Consider the following 18,824-nt stretch of genomic DNA (forward strand, 5'->3'; position numbering starts at 1 on the left):
CAAAGTTTTTGAACTTGTCACTGACTTATTATGAATGCGCTGCAGGTGACGTATAAGGGAGGATGTTCCGAGGTGGTTAACGTCCTTACCCCTACTTATTACAGCTTGACAAAGGCAACACACGGCTTGACAAATGTTGTCCGCATTTCTGTTGAAATACTTCCACACCGAAGAGCTGATTTTTTTGGTATTTTCACCAGGCATGTCAACGGCCATATTCCTCCCACGGACAACAGGTGTCTCCCCGGGTGCCTGACTTAAACAAACCACCTCACCATCAGAATCCTCCTTGTCAATTTCCTCCCCAGCGCCAGCAACACCCATATCCTCCTCATCCTGGTGTACTTCAACACTGACATCTTCAATCTGACTATCAGGAACTGGACTGCGGGTGCTCCTTCCAGCACTTGCAGGGGGCGTGCAAATGGTGGAAGGCGCATGCTCTTCACGTCCAGTGTTGGGAAGGTCAGGCATCGCAACCGACACAATTGGACTCTCCTTGTGGATTTGGGATTTCGAAGAACGCACAGTTCTTTGCGGTGCTTTTGCCAGCTTGAGTCTTTTCATTTTTCTAGCGAGAGGCTGAGTGCTTCCATCCTCATGTGAAGCTGAACCACTAGCCATGAACATAGGCCAGGGCCTCAGCCGTTCCTTGCCACTCCGTGTGGTAAATGGCATATTGGCAAGTTTACGCTTCTCCTCCGACAATTTTATTTTAGATTTTGGAGTCCTTTTTTTACTGATATTTGGTGTTTTGGATTTTACATGCTCTGTACTATGACATTGGGCATCGGCCTTGGCAGACGACGTTGCTGGCATTTCATCGTCTCGGCCATGACTAGTGGCAGCAGCTTCAGCACGAGGTGGAAGTGGATCTTGATCTTTCCCTAATTTTGGAACCTCAACATTTTTGTTCTCCATATTTTCATAGGCACAACTAAAAGGCACCTCAGGTAAACAATGGAGATGGATGGATACTAGTATACTTATGGATGGACGAGCGACTGCCGACACAGAGGTAGCTACAGCCGTGGACTACCGTACTGTGTCTGCTGCTAATATAGACTGGATGATAATGAGATGAAATCAATATATATATATATAATATCACACTAGTACTGCAGCCGGACAGGTAGATATATTTATTATGTAATGACTGATGACGGACCTGCTGGACACTGTCAGCTCAGCAGCACCGCAGACTGCTACAGTAAGCTACTATAGTAGTATGTATAAAGAAGAAAGAAAAAAAGAAAAAAACACGGGTAGGTGGTATACAATTATGGATGGACGAGCGACTGCCGACACAGAGGTAGCTACAGCCGTGGACTACCGTACTGTGTCTGCTGCTAATATAGACTGGATGATAATGAGATGAAATCAATATATATATATATAATATCACACTAGTACTGCAGCCGGACAGGTAGATATATTTATTATGTAATGACTGATGACGGACCTGCTGGACACTGTCAGCTCAGCAGCACCGCAGACTGCTACAGTAAGCTACTATAGTAGTATGTATAAAGAAGAAAGAAAAAAAAAACCACGGGTAGGTGGTATACAATTATGGATGGACGAGCGACTGCCGACACAGAGGTAGCTACAGCCGTGGACTACCGTACTGTGTCTGCTGCTAATATAGACTGGATGATAATGAGATGAAATCAATATATATATAATATCACACTAGTACTGCAGCCGGACAGGTAGATATATTTATTATGTAATGACTGATGACGGACCTGCTGGACACTGTCAGCTCAGCAGCACCGCAGACTGCTACAGTAAGCTACTATAGTAGTATGTATAAAGAAGAAAGAAAAAAAGAAAAAAACACGGGTAGGTGGTATACAATTATGGATGGACGAGCGACTGCCGACACAGAGGTAGCTACAGCCGTGGACTACCGTACTGTGTCTGCTGCTAATATAGACTGGATGATAATGAGATGAAATCAATATATATATATATAATATCACACTAGTACTGCAGCCGGACAGGTAGATATATTTATTATGTAATGACTGATGACGGACCTGCTGGACACTGTCAGCTCAGCAGCACCACAGACTGCTACAGTAAGCTACTATAGTAGTATGTATAAAGAAGAAAGAAAAAAAAAACACGGGTAGGTGGTATACAATTATGGATAAACGAGCGACTGCCGACACAGAGGTAGCTACAGCCGTGGACTACCATACTGTGTCTGCTGCTAATATAGACTGGATGATAATGAGATGAAATCAATATATATATATATATATATATAATATCACTAGTACTGCAGCCGGACAGGTATATATATTTATTATGTAATGACTGATGACGGACCTGCTGGACACTGTCAGCTCAGCAGCACCGCAGACTGCTACAGTAAGCTACTATAGTAGTATGTATAAAGAAGAAGAAAGAAAAGAAAAAAAACGGGTAGGTGGTATACAATATTATATATATATTATATACAATTATATATATATATATATATATATTAAACTGGTGGTGATTATTAAACTGGTGGTCAGGTCACTGGTCACACTATCAGCAACTTGCAAGTAGTACTCATAAGCAGACAATCACAATATATATTATACTGGTGGTCAGTGTGGTCACAATGGCAGTGTGGCACTCTGGCAGCAAAAGTGTGCACTGTACGTTATATGTACTCCTGAGTCCTGCTCTCAGACTCTAACTGCTCCCCACTGTCAGTGTCTCCCCCACAAGTCAGATATACATTATACAGTCACACTATCTATCACTTCAGCAAGTAGTAGTACTACTCCTCCTAATGCTCCCCAAAATTACTACTGTGTCTCTCTCTACTCTAGTCTCACTCTCTTCTCTATAAACGGAGAGGACGCCAGCCACGTCCTCTCCCTATGAATCTCAATGCACGTGTGAAAATGGCGGCGATGCGCGGCTCCTTATATAGAATCCGAGTCTCGCGATAGAATCCGAGCCTCGCGAGAATCCGACAGCGGGATGATGACGTTCGGGCGCGCTCGGGTTAACCGAGCAAGGCGGGAAGATCCGAGTCGCTCGGCCCCGTGTAAAAAAAAATGAAGTTCGGGCGGGTTCGGATTCCGAGGAACCGAACCCGCTCATCTCTAGAAAAATCATGTGATAGCACTGTCAGCAGTATTCATTCCGGGAGTGGACAACTGGGAAGCAGACTTCCTCAGCAGGCACGACCTCCACCCGGGAGAGTGGGGACTTCACCCAGAAGTCTTCCACATGATTAAAAACCGTTGGGAAAAACCAAAGGTGGACATGATGGCGTCCCGCCTCAACAAAAAACTCGACAGGTATTGCGCCAGGTCAAGGGACCCTCAGGCAAGAGCTGTAGACGCTCTGGTAACACCGTGGGTGTACCAGTCAGTGTATGTGTTCCCTCCTCTGCCTCTCATACCCAAGGTACTGAGAATTATAAGACGGAGAGGAGTAAGCACTATATTCGTGGCTCCGGATTGGCCAAGAAGGACTTGGTACCCGGAACTTCAAGAGATGCTCACGGAGGATCCGTGGCCTCTACCTCTAAGAAGGGACCTGCTCCAGCAAGGACCCTGTCTGTTCCAAGACTTACCGCGGCTGCGTTTGACGGCATGGCGGTTGAACGCCGGATCCTTAAGGAAAAAGGCATTCCGGATGAAGTCATCCCTACCCTGATCAAAGCCAGGAAGGATGTAACGGCAAAACATTATCACCGCATTTGGCGAAAATATGTTGCGTGGTGCGAAGCCAGTAAGGCCCCGACGGAGGAATTTCAACTGGGTCGATTCCTACATTTCCTGCAAACAGGAGTGTCTATGGGCCTGAAATTGGGGTCCATTAAGGTTCAAATTTCGGCCCTGTCAATTTTCTTCCAGAAAGAACTAGCTTCAGTCCCTGAAGTTCAGACGTTTGTAAAAGGGGTACTGCATATACAGCCTCCTTTTGTGCCTCCAGTGGCACCTTGGGATCTCAATGTAGTTTTGGGGTTCCTAAAGTCACATTGGTTTGAACCACTTAAATCTGTGGAGTTAAAATATCTCACATGGAAAGTGGTCATGCTATTGGCCCTGGCCTCGGCCAGGCGCGTGTCAGAATTGGCGGCTTTATCCTGTAGAAGCCCTTATCTGATTTTCCATTCGGACAGGGCGGAATTGAGGACTCGTCCTCAGTTTCTCGCTAAGGTGGTTTTCAGCGTTTCACCTGAACCAACCTATTGTGGTGCCTGCGGCTACTAGGGACTTGGAGGACTCCAAGTTGCTAGACGTTGTCAGGGCCCTGAAAATATATCTTTCCAGGACGGCTGGAGTCAGAAAATCTGACTTGCTGTTTATCCTGTATGCACCCAACAAGCTGGGTGCTCCTGCTTCTAAGCAGACTATTGCTCGTTGGATTTGTAGTACAATTCAGCTTGCACATTCTGTGGCAGGCCTGCCACTGCCAAAAATCTGTAAATGCCCACTCCACAAGGAAGGTGGGCTCATCTTGGGCGGCTGCCCGAGGGGTCTCGGCTTTACAACTTTGCCGAGCAGCTACTTGGTCAGGAGCAAATACGTTTGCAAAATTCTACAAATTTGATACCCTGGCTGAGGAGGACCTGGAGTTCTCTCATTCGGTGCTGCAGAGTCATCCGCACTCTCCCGCCCGTTTGGGAGCTTTGGTATAATCCCCATGGTCCTTACGGAGTTCCAAGCATCCACTAGGACGTCAGAGAAAATAAGATTTTACTCACCGGTAAATCTATTTCTCGTAGTCCGTAGTGGATGCTGGGCGCCCATCCCAAGTGCGGATTATCTGCAATACTTGTACATAGTTATTGTAAAATAATCGGGTTATTGTTGTAGTGAGCCATCTTTTCGAGAGGCTCCTCTGTTATCATACTGTTAACTGGGTTCATATTACAAGTTATACGGTGTGATTGGTGTGGCTGGTATGAGTCTTACCCGGGATTCAAAAATCCTTCCTTATTGTGTACGCTCGTCCGGGCACAGTATCCTAACTGAGGCTTGGAGGAGGGTCATGGGGGGAGGAGCCAGTGCACACCAGGTAGTCCTAAAGCTTTACTTTTGTGCCCAGTCTCCTGCGGAGCCGCTACCCCCCCCCCCCCCCCATGGTATTTACGGAGTTCCCAGCATCCACTACGGACTACGAGAAATAGATTTACCGGTGAGTAAAATCTTATTTTCTGGTCTGTGTCCAGAACCATCCCCAGGAACAGTAGACGTGTCGTAGGAACCAGCTTCGACTTTGGAATATTCAGAATCCAGCCGTGCTTGCTGTTGTAGCACTTCCCGAGATAGTGCTACTCCGACCAACAACTGCTCCCTGGACCTCGCCTTTATAAGGAGATCGTCCAAGTACGGGATAATTAAAACTCCCTTTTTCCGAAGGAGTATCATAATTTCGGCCATTACTTTGGTAAACACCCTCGGTGCCGTGGACAGACCAAACGGCAATGTCTGGAATTGGTAATGACAGTCCTGTACCACAAATCTGAGGTACTCCTGGTGAGGAGGGTAAATGGGGACATGCAGGTAAGCATCCTTGATGTCCAGTGATACCATGTAATCCCCTTCGTCCAGTCTTGCAATCACCGCCCTGAGCGATTCCATCTTGAACTTGAACCTTCTTATATAAGTGTTCAAGGATTTCAAATTTAAAATGGGTCTTACCGAACCGTCCGGTTTCGGCACCACAAACATTGTGGAATAGTAACCCCGTCCTTGTTGAAGGAGGGGCACCTTGATTATCACCTGCTGAGAATACAGGTTATGAATCGTCTCCAGCACTGCCTCCCTGTTTGGCGGAGTTGTTGGCAAGGCAGATTTGAGGAAACGGCGAGGGGGAGACGTCTCGAATTCCAGCTTGTACCCCTGAGATACCACTTGTAGAATCCAGGGATCCACCCGTGGGCAAGCCCACTGGTCGCTGAAGTGTCTGAGACGGGCCCCCACCGCACCTGGCTCCGCCTGTGGAGCCCCAGCGTCATGCGGTGGACTTAGAGGAAGCGGGGGAGGACTTTTGTTCCTGGGAACTGGCTGTATGTTGCAGCTTTTTTCCCTCTTCCTCTGGGCAGGAAGGACGCGCCTCTAACCCGCTTTCCTTTCTGGGGCCGAAAGGACTGTACCTGATAATACGGTGCTTTCTTCGGCTGTGAGGGAACATGGGGTAAAAATGTCGGCTTCCCAGCAGTTGCTGTGGAAACTAGGTCCGAGAGACCGTCCCTAAACAATTCCTCACCCTTGTAAGGCAAAACCTCCATGTGCCTTTTAGAATCTGTATCACCTGTCCATTGCCGAGTCCACAATACTCTCCTGGCAGAAATGGACATTGCATTAATTCTAGATGCCAGCCGGCAAATATCCCTCTGTGCATCTCTCATGTATAAGACTGCGTCTTTAATATGCTCTATGGTTAGCAATATAGTGTCCCTGTCTAAGGTATCAATATTTTCAGACAGGGAATCTGACCACGCAGCTGCAGCACTGCACATCCATGCTGAAGCAATAGCCGGTCTCAGTATAATACCTGAGTGTGTATATACAGACTTCAGGATAGCCTCCTGCTTCCTATTAGCAGGCTCCTTTAGGGCGGCCGTGTCCGGAGATGGTAGTGCCACCTTTTTTGATAGGCGTGTGAGCGCTTTATCCACCCTAGGGGATGTCTCCCAACGTAACCTGTCCTCTGGCGGGAAAGGGTACGCCATTAGTAACTTTTTAGAAACCACCAGTTTCTTATCGGGGGAAGCCCACGCTGCTTCACACACTTCATTTAACTCATCTGATGGGGGAAAAACCACTGGCAGCTTTTTCTCCCCAAACATAATACCCTTTTTTGTGGTACCTGGGGTAATGTCAGAAATGTGCAACACATTTTTCATTGCCGTAATCATGTAACGGGTGGCTCTATTGGAATGTACACTAGTCTCATCGTCGTCGACACTGGAGTCAGTATCCGTGTCGACATCTGTGTCTGCCATCTGCGGTAGCGGGCGTTTTTGAGCCCCTGATGGCTCTTGAGACGCCTGGGCAGGCACGGGCTGAGAAGCCGGCTGTCCCACATCTGCTATGTCGTCAAACCTTTTATGCAAGGAGTTGACACTGTCGCGTAATTCCTTCCACATATCCATCCATTCAGGTGTCGACCCCGCAGGGGGTGACATCACATTTATCGGCACCTGCTCCGCCTCCACGTAAGCCTCCTCATCAAACATGTCGACACAGCCTGTACCGACACACCGCACACACACAGGGAATGCTCTGACTGAGGACAGGACCCCACAAAGTCCTTTGGGGAGACAGAGAGAGAGTATGCCAGCACACACCACAGCGCTATATAATGCAGGAAGTTACACTACACAAGTGATTTACCCTATAGCCGCTATATATATATAGTATTAGCGCCTAAATTTAGTGCCCCCCCTCTCTTTTTTACCCTATAGAGCCTGGAAACTGCAGGGGAGAGCCTGGGGAGCGATCCTTCCAGCGGAGCTGTGAGAGGAAATGGCGCCAGTGTGCTGAGGGAGATAGCCCCGCCCCTTTTCGGCTGACTTTTCCCGCATTTATAAAAAATAATGTGGCAGGGGTATTTTACACATATATAGCTTCCCAGGCTATATTATGTGTTATTTGCCACCCTAAGGTACTCTAATTGCTGCCCAGGGCGCCCCCCCCCCCCAGCGCCCTGCACCCATCAGTGACCGGAGTATGTGGTGTGCACAGGGAGCAATGGCGCACAGCTGCAATGCTGTGCGCTACCTTAATGAAGACCGGAGTCTTCAGCCGCCGATTTCCGTGAAGATCTTCTTGCTTCTGGCTCTGCAAGGGGGACGGCGGCGCGGCTCCGGGACCGGACGACCGAGGCTGGGCCTGTGTTCGATCCCTCTGGAGCTAATGGTGTCCCTTAGCCTAGAAGCCCAAGCTAGCTGCAAGCAGGTAGGTTCGCTTCTCTCCCCTAAGTCCCTCGTAGCAGTGAGTCTGTTGCCAGCAGATCTCACTGAAAATAAAAAACCTAAAATATACTTTCTTTTCTAAGAGCTCAGGAGAGCCCCTAGTGTGCAACCAGCTCGGCTGGGCACAGAATTCTAACTGGGGTCTGGAGGAGGGGCTTAGAGGGAGGAGCCAGTGCACACCAGGTAGTCCTAATTCTTTCTTAGATGTGCCCAGTCTCCTTCGGAGCCCGCTATTGCCCATGGTCCTTACGGAGTTCCCAGCATCCACTAGGACGTCAGAGAAACCTATGTTTTGTTCTTATGTGTATGCAATGTACACTCTTATTTCAAATACTGGTACCCATTTGAGAGAGTAATGAAGTGTTGTATTAGAACAAGTGTACAAGTATAGCAACACACTGGCAAATGACACTGCACCCCTGTTCAGATAGTTTATCCAGCAATTTCATGCAAGCTCACAGATACTGTACTTATGATTATTGATCAACTGTATTCAAGGTTTATACACTACTGAGATACCTTACTTGACCCTATCCAAACTTTTGGCTATTAATGACTATGCGTTATCAGGATCTAAGTTGAATGAAATTTCGCTGTGAGTAATAATCTGAATTTATGAACACTCCCAGTTATTTGTGAGAATTTACCAGCTGGATTCAAGCTAGATGTATTTTTGAGACATTGAAATTTTGGCTTTATGTAAGCTTTAAACTACTTGTGATTATCAACCAATTGGGTTCAAGTTTCATGGACTACTGAGACATTGAAAGATCCTAGAAATCACCATCTGGCATTTCTCTTCTTATGGCTCTTACCTAAATACACTCTCTCATGCATATTCGGATAACCCTGTGCAATGCTAACTCAAGCAACAGAGGTATTCTTTTGGACAGCAGAAGTGTAACACTTATCGTTTTCATACTTTGAATCTTATTAACTGTGGGCATCATTGACCCAACTCCGAACACACACTGTCTCTTCTAGACATTACGCCTTGTACATGCCATCATCCAATAACGGGTAAGCAGAGGCGACAAGTAGGGATACGTACCCATTACCTACAGCCTTACCACACTGGATATGCCCAATCTCATCCAATCTCGGAAGCCAAGCAGTGTTGGGCTTGGTCAGTACCAGTAAGGGAGACCTCCTGGGAAAACCAAGTACTGTAGATATATGAAGCAGTAGAACAACCATACTTACCTTGGAAAGTGGAAGTCTATTACTTTACCTCCTTCCACACCAGAAAATTTGGTGATATCACTCTCTCATTGCTCATTCGATGGCTAACAGATGAGCAAAAGCAGAAGGGGCTAGTCTCTACTACTCTTATCTAGCAAACCTAAACATTCTCTCAAATATTGGTGATACATTGCATGCGCACAATCAGACCCAAAAGATTTATTTGGCTTATAAGCCAGATTATTAGTGAGCTTTCAAAATAATATTGGCTCACTTTGTGGGTATTTGGAGTAACACAGCCCGACATCTGTTCTCTTAAGTTGAGCTGGGATATATCTTACCCCTTATATATCTGTATGATAAGAGAACAGAACAGAAATTTTCGCTCTGATGAACATCACAATTGAATTTTTATCTATTTAAAACTTGCTCTTCCTATCAGGAGAATATATCCCCTGTGTGAGATAGCTATATCTATAAAAAGACAGAGCTTTATTTAATGCATATTCACAAGAAGAGTAACTTTTTGAGTAATTAATTTAATAACGTTTTAATTCTTAATTTATGTCATCCTGATCTCTTAAGTGCATAGAAATAAAAGTTAAGATTTAATACTGAGTACGCAATCACATTACCACACAATATATTAACATAAGCGTCCCCCAGATACACTAACAGTCCGCTTGCTCTCGCAAAACCCGTTGGAATACTGTTTCACAACCACTCGGACTTACGACCAGGTCTCCGTCTAGCTGCAAACGGCAATTTAATTATTTTCGCTGATTGCATTTTTATGTTCTGTAATACTGTACAGTATGTAAGAGTTACTTTATGCAAAATAAAAAGTTTTAAAGTTGGAGTTTCATTTAGACATTTTTATTCAGGATATTTAAAAATGATTACCTGTATTAAAAATGGGCTCCTCGCTTAACTACCAATTTGTTTAACGACCTATTCGTAGGAACGGATCTCAGTCGTTAAATTAGGGTAATCAGTATAGAATTTGTTTATCTATTGACAGAAAACCGCTGCACTAAATCATACCATGTGGAAGAGGGCAGTAAGCTTCTGGGAAAGATCTGCTATGGAGATGTGTGCCGCTGTGCGGAAGGTAAGATACAAAGAAACACATGGTTGTGGGTGTTTAAGAGTGAATTGTGTGTATTGTTAAGATACGTTGATTTAAAGATCTGCATGTAAACAAAACAAATACAATATAAAAACTACTTGTACTTTTAAATAAAGATTTATTATAATTAAATTACATGAAAAAAAACATTATTGCCATACAAAACTCTTGCTGTATCATCCCACATATTACTTATTTGTTCTCTAATATACAGTAGCTAAGGTTACCACCTTTTTATTTTTGGATTCCTGCGCCGGGTGTGGTCAATGGGCATGGGTATGGCCAAAACCATAGGGTGACACCTATGTTATTTTAGCACTGTAATAAAAACAGAAAACAGACAAATCGCAGGGCGCTAACACAGAACTGAAAGTCGTTCTTATAATAAAGCCCCATGGCAGAGGTGTAGCTAGGTGCCATGGTGCCCGGACAAAGGGTATGTTTCTGCGCCCCACTCCCCTGTACTGAATTAGGTGCATGATACATTTGAAAAGAAAAAATAATTAAACAATCCTAAATTGGTGAAAAGGCTGGTTCAAGACCTTGTGGAGCTCAGGGCGAAAGTTTCCTTTGGGTGCCCCCCATGTATAAAATAGGGACAGTGCGCGACAAAGGCGCGCAACAAAAATATAGGGACATGGCTTTATGGGCAAGGGGCATAGCCATAGAATAGTACCAACTCGGATTACACTGCACAGTAGTGTCTGTTATTCACATTACACCACACGGTAGTACCCCTTATAGACTTTATGCCATACAGTAGAGCCCCTTATATATGTTACCCCACACAGTGGAGTCCCTTATACATGTTACGCCAAACAGTAGAGTCCCTTATACATGTTACCCCACACAGTAGAGTCCCTTATACATGTTACGCCACACAGTAGAGGCCCTTATACACATTACACAACACAGCAGAGCTGCTTATAAGGGATCCGGTCTGAAAGTCAACACTATCTAGGTCGACAATGTTTTGGTCGACCACTGAAGGTCGACAGACAATATGTCGACAGTGATGGAAGTTCGACATGGTTCCTATGTCGACAGTTCACAAGGTCGACATGAGTTTTTTACATATATTTTTTTTACATTTTTGTACTTTCATACGTAATGATCCACGTGGACTACGACTGGGAATAGTAACCTGTGCCGAGCGCAGCGGAGCAAGGCACCATGCCCGAAGCATGGCGAGCTTCGAGGGGACACGGTGCACTAATTCAGCTTGCCAGTCACTGTACGGAGTAAACGACACAAAAAAAACTTTTAAAACGCATGTCGACCTTTTCAACTGTCGACATAGAACCTGTCGACATAGAAACCATGTGGACATTCCATCCCTGTCGACCTAGTGCCTGTCGACCTTCAGTGGTCGACTCAAACATTGTCGACTTAGATAGTGTCGCTTCTATGATCCACACCCGCTTATACATGTTATGCCACAGTAGAGCCGCTTATATTTGTTACACCACAGTAGAGCTGCTTACACACGTTATGCCACAGAAGAGCCACTTATACATGTTACTCTGCAGCTTCTAATGCAGAGAGAGGTGCTGCAGCATCAATGTAGAGAAAGGTGCTGCAGCAGCCAGGGCAGAGAGAGAGAGAGAGAGGTGCTGCAGCAGCCAGGGCAGAAAGAGGGGCTGCAGCAGCCGAGTAATGAAACAGGTGCTGCAGCAGCTGGGATAGAGACAGGTGCTCCAGCAGCTGGGACAGAGTGAGGTGGTACTGCAGCAGTCGGGGCAGAAAGAAGTTCAGCAGCAACAGGGACACAGAGTTTTGTAGCAGAACAGAAGTAACCCTGCTGCACAGCTACAAGCAGACAGCGAGACATATAAACAGGGCGGCAGAGCTCCGGCATGTGCTGGCTATCAGTGTCTCCTGCAGTTGCCTCTGGCCTGCTCTGTACCCTATCTAGTCTCCGAGTCAGTGTGTGTCCCCTCAGCTCCCCCTCCTCCTGCTCTGCCTGTTCAGCAAGCTGTGGTATAGTGGGCAGAGGGAGGGGGGCAGGCAGCAGCACGCCCTCTAACTTTTCCGGTGCCCGAAGCTCGAGCTCCACCGGAGCCCCCTCGCTACACCCCTGCCTAATGGTCACATGCAAATAAATCCTAAATATGATCCCTTGCTGCAGTTTGGATTTAAATCTCTGCATAGGTTCAAGAAACAACAGACCGCAAGGAGGAGTGAATAAACTGCGCTTGGGGATCACAGCAGATAATTATTTGGAAGGTAATAAAATAGGATTTTATATACCTACCGGTAAATCCTTTTCTCGTAGTCCGTAGAGGATGCTGGGGTCCATATTAGTACCATGGGGTATAGACGGGTCCACCAGGAGCCATTGGCACTTTAAGAGTTTAACAGTGTAGGCTGGCTCCTCCCTCTATGCCCCTGCTACCAGACTCAGTCTGGAAACTGTGACCGAGAAGACGACATACTTTGAGAGAAGGAATTACACCCTAGAGGATGCATATTAGTACCATGGGGATGTACCAAAGCACCCAGAACGGGCGGGAGAGCGCGGAGGCTCCTGCAGAACTGCTTGACCAAACTTGAGGTCATCAGAGGCCAAAGTATCGAACTTGTAAAACTTAGCAAACATGTTCGACTCAGACCAAGTAGCCGCTCGGCAAAGCTGCAAAGCCGAGACACCCCGGGCAGCCGCCCAGAAAGAATCCACTCTACGAGTAGAGTGGGCCTTAACAGATTTTGGACACTGCAATCCTGCCGTAGAATATGCATGCTGGATGGTGAACCTGATCCAGCGAGAAATCGTCTGCTTAGAAGCAGGACACCCAATTTTCTTGGGATCATACAGGACAAACAGAGAGTCCGATTTTCTGTGACAAGCAGTCCTCTTCACATAGACCTTCAAAGCCCTCACAACATCCAAGGTCTTTGAAGCAATTGAGGAGTCAGTAGCCACTGGCACCACAATAGGTTGGTTGATATGAAAAGCCGACACAACCTTAGGAAGGAACTGTTGACATGTCCTGAGTTCCGCCCTATCTTCATGGAAGACCAAATAGGGGCTTTTACAGGACAAGGCCTCCAGTTCCGACACACGTCGCGCAGAAGATAAGGCCAACAAAGTGACAGCCTTCCACGTGAGAAAATTGACCTCAACCTCCTGTAGAGGCTCAAACCAATCCGATTGCAGGAAATGCAACACTACGTCCAAATCCCAGGGTGCCGTCGACACCACAAAGGGAGGCTGGATGTGTAGAACCCCTTTCAAAAAGGTCTGAACCTCAGGGAGGGCAGCCAATTGTTTCTGGAAGAAAATGGATAAAGCCGAAATCTGGACCTTGAGGGATCCCAATCTCAGGCCCATATCCACACCTGCTTGCAGGAATAGGAGAAAACGCCCCAGTTGAAACTCCACCACTGGAAACTTCTTGGATTCACACCAAGACACATACATTTGCCAAATGTGATGGTAATGTTTAGACGTTACTCCCTTCCTAGCCTGTATCAGGGTAGGAATAACAGTGCACGGAATACCCTTCCGAGCTAAGATCTGGCGCTCAACCGCCATGCTGTCAAACGTAGCCGTGGTAAGTCCTGATAGGCGAACGGCCCCTGTAGTAGAAGATCCTCCCAAAGAGGCAGAGGCCTTGGATCTTCCAAAAGTAGATCCAGCAGATCCGCGTACCAAGCACTACTTGGCCAGTCCGGAGCAATGAGGATTGCCAGAACCTTTGTTCTTCTTACCAGCTGTAGAATTTGTGGAATGAGAGGAAGTGGAGGGAACACATACACTGATGGGAACATCCATGGTGTCACCAGTGCATCTACCGCCACTGCCTGCCGGTCTCTCAACCTGGAACAGTACCTCCGCAGCTTCTTGTTGAGGCGGAAGGCCATCATGTCCATGTGAGGAACCCCCCACCAATCGGTTACCTCCTCGAACACCTCCGGGTGGAGGCCCCATTCTCTTGGATGGAGATCGTGTCTGCTGAGGAAGTCTGCTTCCCAGTTGTTCATTCCCGGAATGAAGATTGCCGACAACGCCACTGCGTATCTTTCCGCCCAAAGGAGGATCCTTGACACCTCTGACATCACCGCTCTGCTCTTCGTTCCGCCTTGTCGGTTTATGTAGGCCGCCGTGGTCACGTTGTCCGACTGCACCTGGACCGCCCGATCCTGTAGAAGGCGTGCTGCTTGAAGAAGGCAGTTGTACATGGCTCTTAGCTCCAGGATGTTTATTGGAAGAAGGGACTCCTGAATTGACCATCTTCCTTGGAAGGTTTCCCCTTGAGTGACTGCTCCCCAACCTCTGAGACTTGCATCCGTGGTTAGAAGGATCCTGTCCTGAACTCCGAACCGTCGGCCCTCCAGAAGGTGAGGCAGTTGAAGCCACCAGAGGAGTGAAATCATTGCTTTCGGCGACAGACGTATCCTCTTTTGCATGTGTAGGTGAGAGCCCGACCACTGGTCCAGGAGATCCAGTTGAAAGGGTCTTGCATGAAATCTCCCGTACTGCAGGGCCTCGTAGGAGGCAACAATCTTTCCCAGAAGGCGGATGCATTGATGAACCGATACCCAGGTAGGCTTCAAGACATCCTGGACCATAGATTGTATCACCAACGCTTTCTCCTCCGGGAAAAACACCCTTTTCACCTCCGTGTCGAGGATCATCCCCAGGAAAGACAGCCTCGTTGTCGGTTCCAGATGAGTCTTGGGAAGGTTGAGGATCCAACCGTGCTCCCTGAACAGCTGCATCATGAGAGCAATGGACCTCAACAACCTCTCCCTGTAGGATGCCTTGATCAGGAGATCGTCCAGATATGGAATTATGTTCACCCCCTGCTTGCGGAGGAGAACCATCATCTCTGCCATCACCTTGGTGAAGACCCTCGGTGCTGTGGAGAGACCGAACGGTAGTGCTTGAAGCTGGTAGTGATCATCTAGCAGTGCAAACCGGAGAAAAGCTTGATGCGGCAACCAGATCGGAATGTGGAGGTACGCATCCTTGATATCCAGGGATACCAAGAACTCCCCCTCTTCTAGACCTGATATCACCGCCCTGAGAGACTCCATCTTGAACTTGAACTCCTTTAGAAAGGAGTTCAGCGATTTTAGGTTCAGAATGGGCCTGAATGAACCATCTGGCTTCGGTACCACAAAAAGGTTCGAATAGTAGCCTTTGGTTTGCATGAGAGGAGGTACCGGTACAATGACATTTGCCTCCACTAGTTTTCGGACAGCGTCTTGTAATACAGTGCTGTCCGCCAACAGAGTTGGTAAGCCTGATTTGAAGAAACGATGAGGGGGCAGGTTCTGAAATTCCAGCCTGTATCCCTGGGATACAATATTTAACACCCAGGGATCCAGGTCGGACGAAACACAGACGTGACTGGAGTGTCTGAGTCTCGTACCTACCGGCCCCACCTCCCGGCCACGCGGTCCACCGTCATGTGGAGGACTATGACGCAGCAGATGCCGGCTTTTGGTCCTGTGAACCAGTAGCGGCAGGTTTCTTGGACTTAACCCGACCTCCTTTAAAAAAGGTAGTGGATGGTTTGGCCTTTCTAGACTTGTGAGGCCGAAAGGACTGCGTAGCAGAAGAGGAAAAATACTTTTTCTGCACAGGTGCTGAGGAGGGAAGAAACGGAGACTTACCCGCTGTAGCCGTGGAGATCCACGCGTCCAGAGCTTCTCCAAAGAGAGCCTGACCTCTATAGGGTAGGGACTCCACACTTTTCCTGGACTCCGCGTCGGCCGACCCCTGGCATAGCCACAGACCCCGACGAGCTGAAACAGACATGGAAGAAATTCCCTCAGCCATGGAACCCAGGTCCGTCATGGACTCTACCATAAAACCCGCTGAATCTTGTATGTTACGTAAATACAATGCCACATCATCCTTATCCATCGTATCCAGATCCTCAAGTAAGGTATCCGACCACATTACTATTGCCTTGGCAATCCATGCATCAGCAATAGTGGGACGCAAGATGGCCCCCGTGGCAATGTACATTGATTTAAGTGTGTTATCAATCTTCCTATCAGCCGGCTCCTTTAAGGCGGTAGATCCTGTTACAGGTAAAACCACCTTCTTTAAAAGTCTGGACATAGATACATCAACAATCTGTGGATTCTGTTATGCACACCAGTGCCTGCAGGAATGTACTGGTGTCAGAACTGTTATGCACTCCAGTACCTGCAGGAATGTACTGGTGTTTGAACTGTTATGCACACCAGTGCCTGCAGGAATGTACTGGTGTCTGAACGGATAGGTATGCAAAACAAATGAACTCACAGACAGACTGGGGAATATGACATTACGTACACAGAAGGTGATACGGTAACAAAATACACACAAAGTGAACAGAGAAGCCCAGAGGCTAAGGAACTGGGTGTCTCCCTAGTATTAGTAATGCTCAGATGGGAAAAGCAAGATGTTGTGTTTTAATACGTAGAGAACCCGAAATGCTGTTGCTAAGGGCAACAGCAAAACCCTAAAGGGTTACCAACGGGTGTGGCAGTAAACTCCTTGGTCAGAGATGGAATGATAGACACAAGGAGAGTCTCCACAATCCTAATTCTCACTTGCAGTGTACAGGTACAGCTTACTGCCACTAAGCTGACACCTGAACACCTTGCACAGTGAGACAGGATTTAGGCAGGCAAGTCTTAGAATACAGCCGCAAACTTGCTAAGTTCACAGAGTAGTAAAAGAACCCCAGCAAGCTAAACGACTGACTCCAGTCTTACTGCTAGGTCTGGATTGGCAGAGTGTAATACCAAATCCCCAGGCCTATTTGCAGTAAGCAACAACAAATACAAAGCTACACAGTACTGGCTAACTTACAGAAACTGACTAACCAACAAAGATTCAGCAGCATCTGCTTAACCTGAGAAGAGGCCTTATAAAGCAGGTGCTGTCCACGCCCCACTGAGACCTCACAGACTGTGAGCACAAAAACCAGCACCGGATCCCCTGCCGTGCACAGAGCCTGTAACCACTGCACAGCAAAAGACCCGAACCGGAGTATCAGCTGCGCTCAGATTACTCCGCTAGCACTTGTCTCCCGGTTGCCATGACGACGTGGCAGCACAGGGCAGGAGACCCTAACAGATTCTCCCATTTTTTCCTATCTGCCTCAGTGAAAGGAAACGCCACCAGTACCCTTTTAGGGATCTGGAATTTTTTCTGAGGGTTTTCCCATGCTTTCTCAAAGATAGCATTTAATTCTTTTGATGCAGGGAAGGTTAGCGAGGCCTTTTTATTGACAGTGAAAAAGGCCTCCTCAACCTGCTCAGGTGTGGTATCAGTAACATTTAACACATCCCTGACAGCCTCTATCAACAGCTGCACCCCCTTTGCAAGAGATGCGGACCCCCGCAACGTATCCCCATCAACGTCAGAATCAGACTCGGTATCCGCGTCGTCTTGCATGATCTGGCCAAGCACACGCTTATGGGGGTATATAACGGAGCGTTCCGAGGTACCAGAACCTAACACCTGGGTTGCTGATTCAGTACTAGCAACCCTGTCAGAAATCTGAGAAATCCAAGATTTGATAGAGGAAAACCATTCTGGTACTTTTACCGGAATAAGCACCGCAGTGCGCAGGCGCATGGCAGTCATCGGTGCCCAGCGATCGCCTCCGAGAAAGAGGTGGTCGCTGGACGGGAGGGGGTTTAGTAGGCGCGGTCCGGCCAACGCAGGCGTGGCCGGACCATTGGGGGGGCTTGGCTCCGCAGCTGCGTGACGTATCACGCAGCCGCTGCGGCCAGCGGCAGCGAGACACAACTCCCGGCCAGCCGCAGGAGCTGCGCTGGCCGGGAGTTACTCCAAAGATACAAAGGCATCGCCTTTGGGCGATGCTTTTGTATTTGTGCGGGGGGGGGGGGGGGGGGTGGCACTGCCATGCGGGGTGGACTAGCCCTGTGCTGGGCGTCCCCCAGCATGTCTGAGTTTACGATCGTAGCTGTGCTAAATTTAGCACAGCTACGATCAACTCGGAATGACCCCCATTGTCCCTGGACATAGTGAAATAAAACCACCAAACACACCACACGCACATAGGGAAGGGCAGACAGAGTTTCCCCCCCCAAAGAATGGCAAAAGAGACACAGACATTGGAGCCAACCCACACACAGCGCTATTTACAAAGGGAGACCCTTTTTTCAGCGCTGACTGTGCTCCTCAATAGGACATACAGTCTAATTCAGCCTCCCCTCCCTTCTACAATCCCCTGGTACCGTATACAGATAGCTGGAGCTGCTGTGGAGGGACCTGTTGTGTTTCCCAATGCTGTGCAGGCAGGAAAATGGCGCTGGAACGCTGCTGGGTCCGCTCTGAGGAGAAGCTCCGCCCCTTCAATGGTGCTGTCTTCCCGCTCTTTTAGGATTATACTGGCCTGAGGTACTAATCGTTGGCTGAGATCGCCGACAGACTTGGTGACCAGTGTGGGGGTAAGCGCAGGCCCAGGGCGTCCCTCACAGCGCCGCACCATGTGCCGCTGAGCCTTCCAGGAATGCAGTTAATACCGCGCTCCCTCCCCATGCCGCCATCTTCAAACCAGCCCCCCGCTTGCTAGGGGGGTCGGTGACTCACTCACC

The 18,824-nt window shown here is 47.8% G+C and overlaps 1 protein-coding gene and 1 pseudogene across 1 annotated transcript in view; both read left to right on the top strand.

The window, feature by feature from the left end:
* Window positions 1-18,824, top strand: part of LOC134936129 (complement C3-like) — an 828,079-nt gene that overhangs the window by 782,876 nt on the left and 26,379 nt on the right. The window contains exon 37 of the mRNA XM_063931046.1: window positions 10,146-10,235. Coding sequence (XP_063787116.1) covers window positions 10,146-10,235 — 90 coding nt within the window. The remainder of the gene's footprint in view (window positions 1-10,145; window positions 10,236-18,824) is intronic.
* Window positions 8,999-9,117, top strand: LOC134939083 (5S ribosomal RNA; annotated as a pseudogene).

Source organism: Pseudophryne corroboree, chromosome 6 (assembly GCF_028390025.1).
Source record: "Pseudophryne corroboree isolate aPseCor3 chromosome 6, aPseCor3.hap2, whole genome shotgun sequence".
NCBI classification, from domain to species: domain Eukaryota; kingdom Metazoa; phylum Chordata; class Amphibia; order Anura; family Myobatrachidae; genus Pseudophryne; species Pseudophryne corroboree.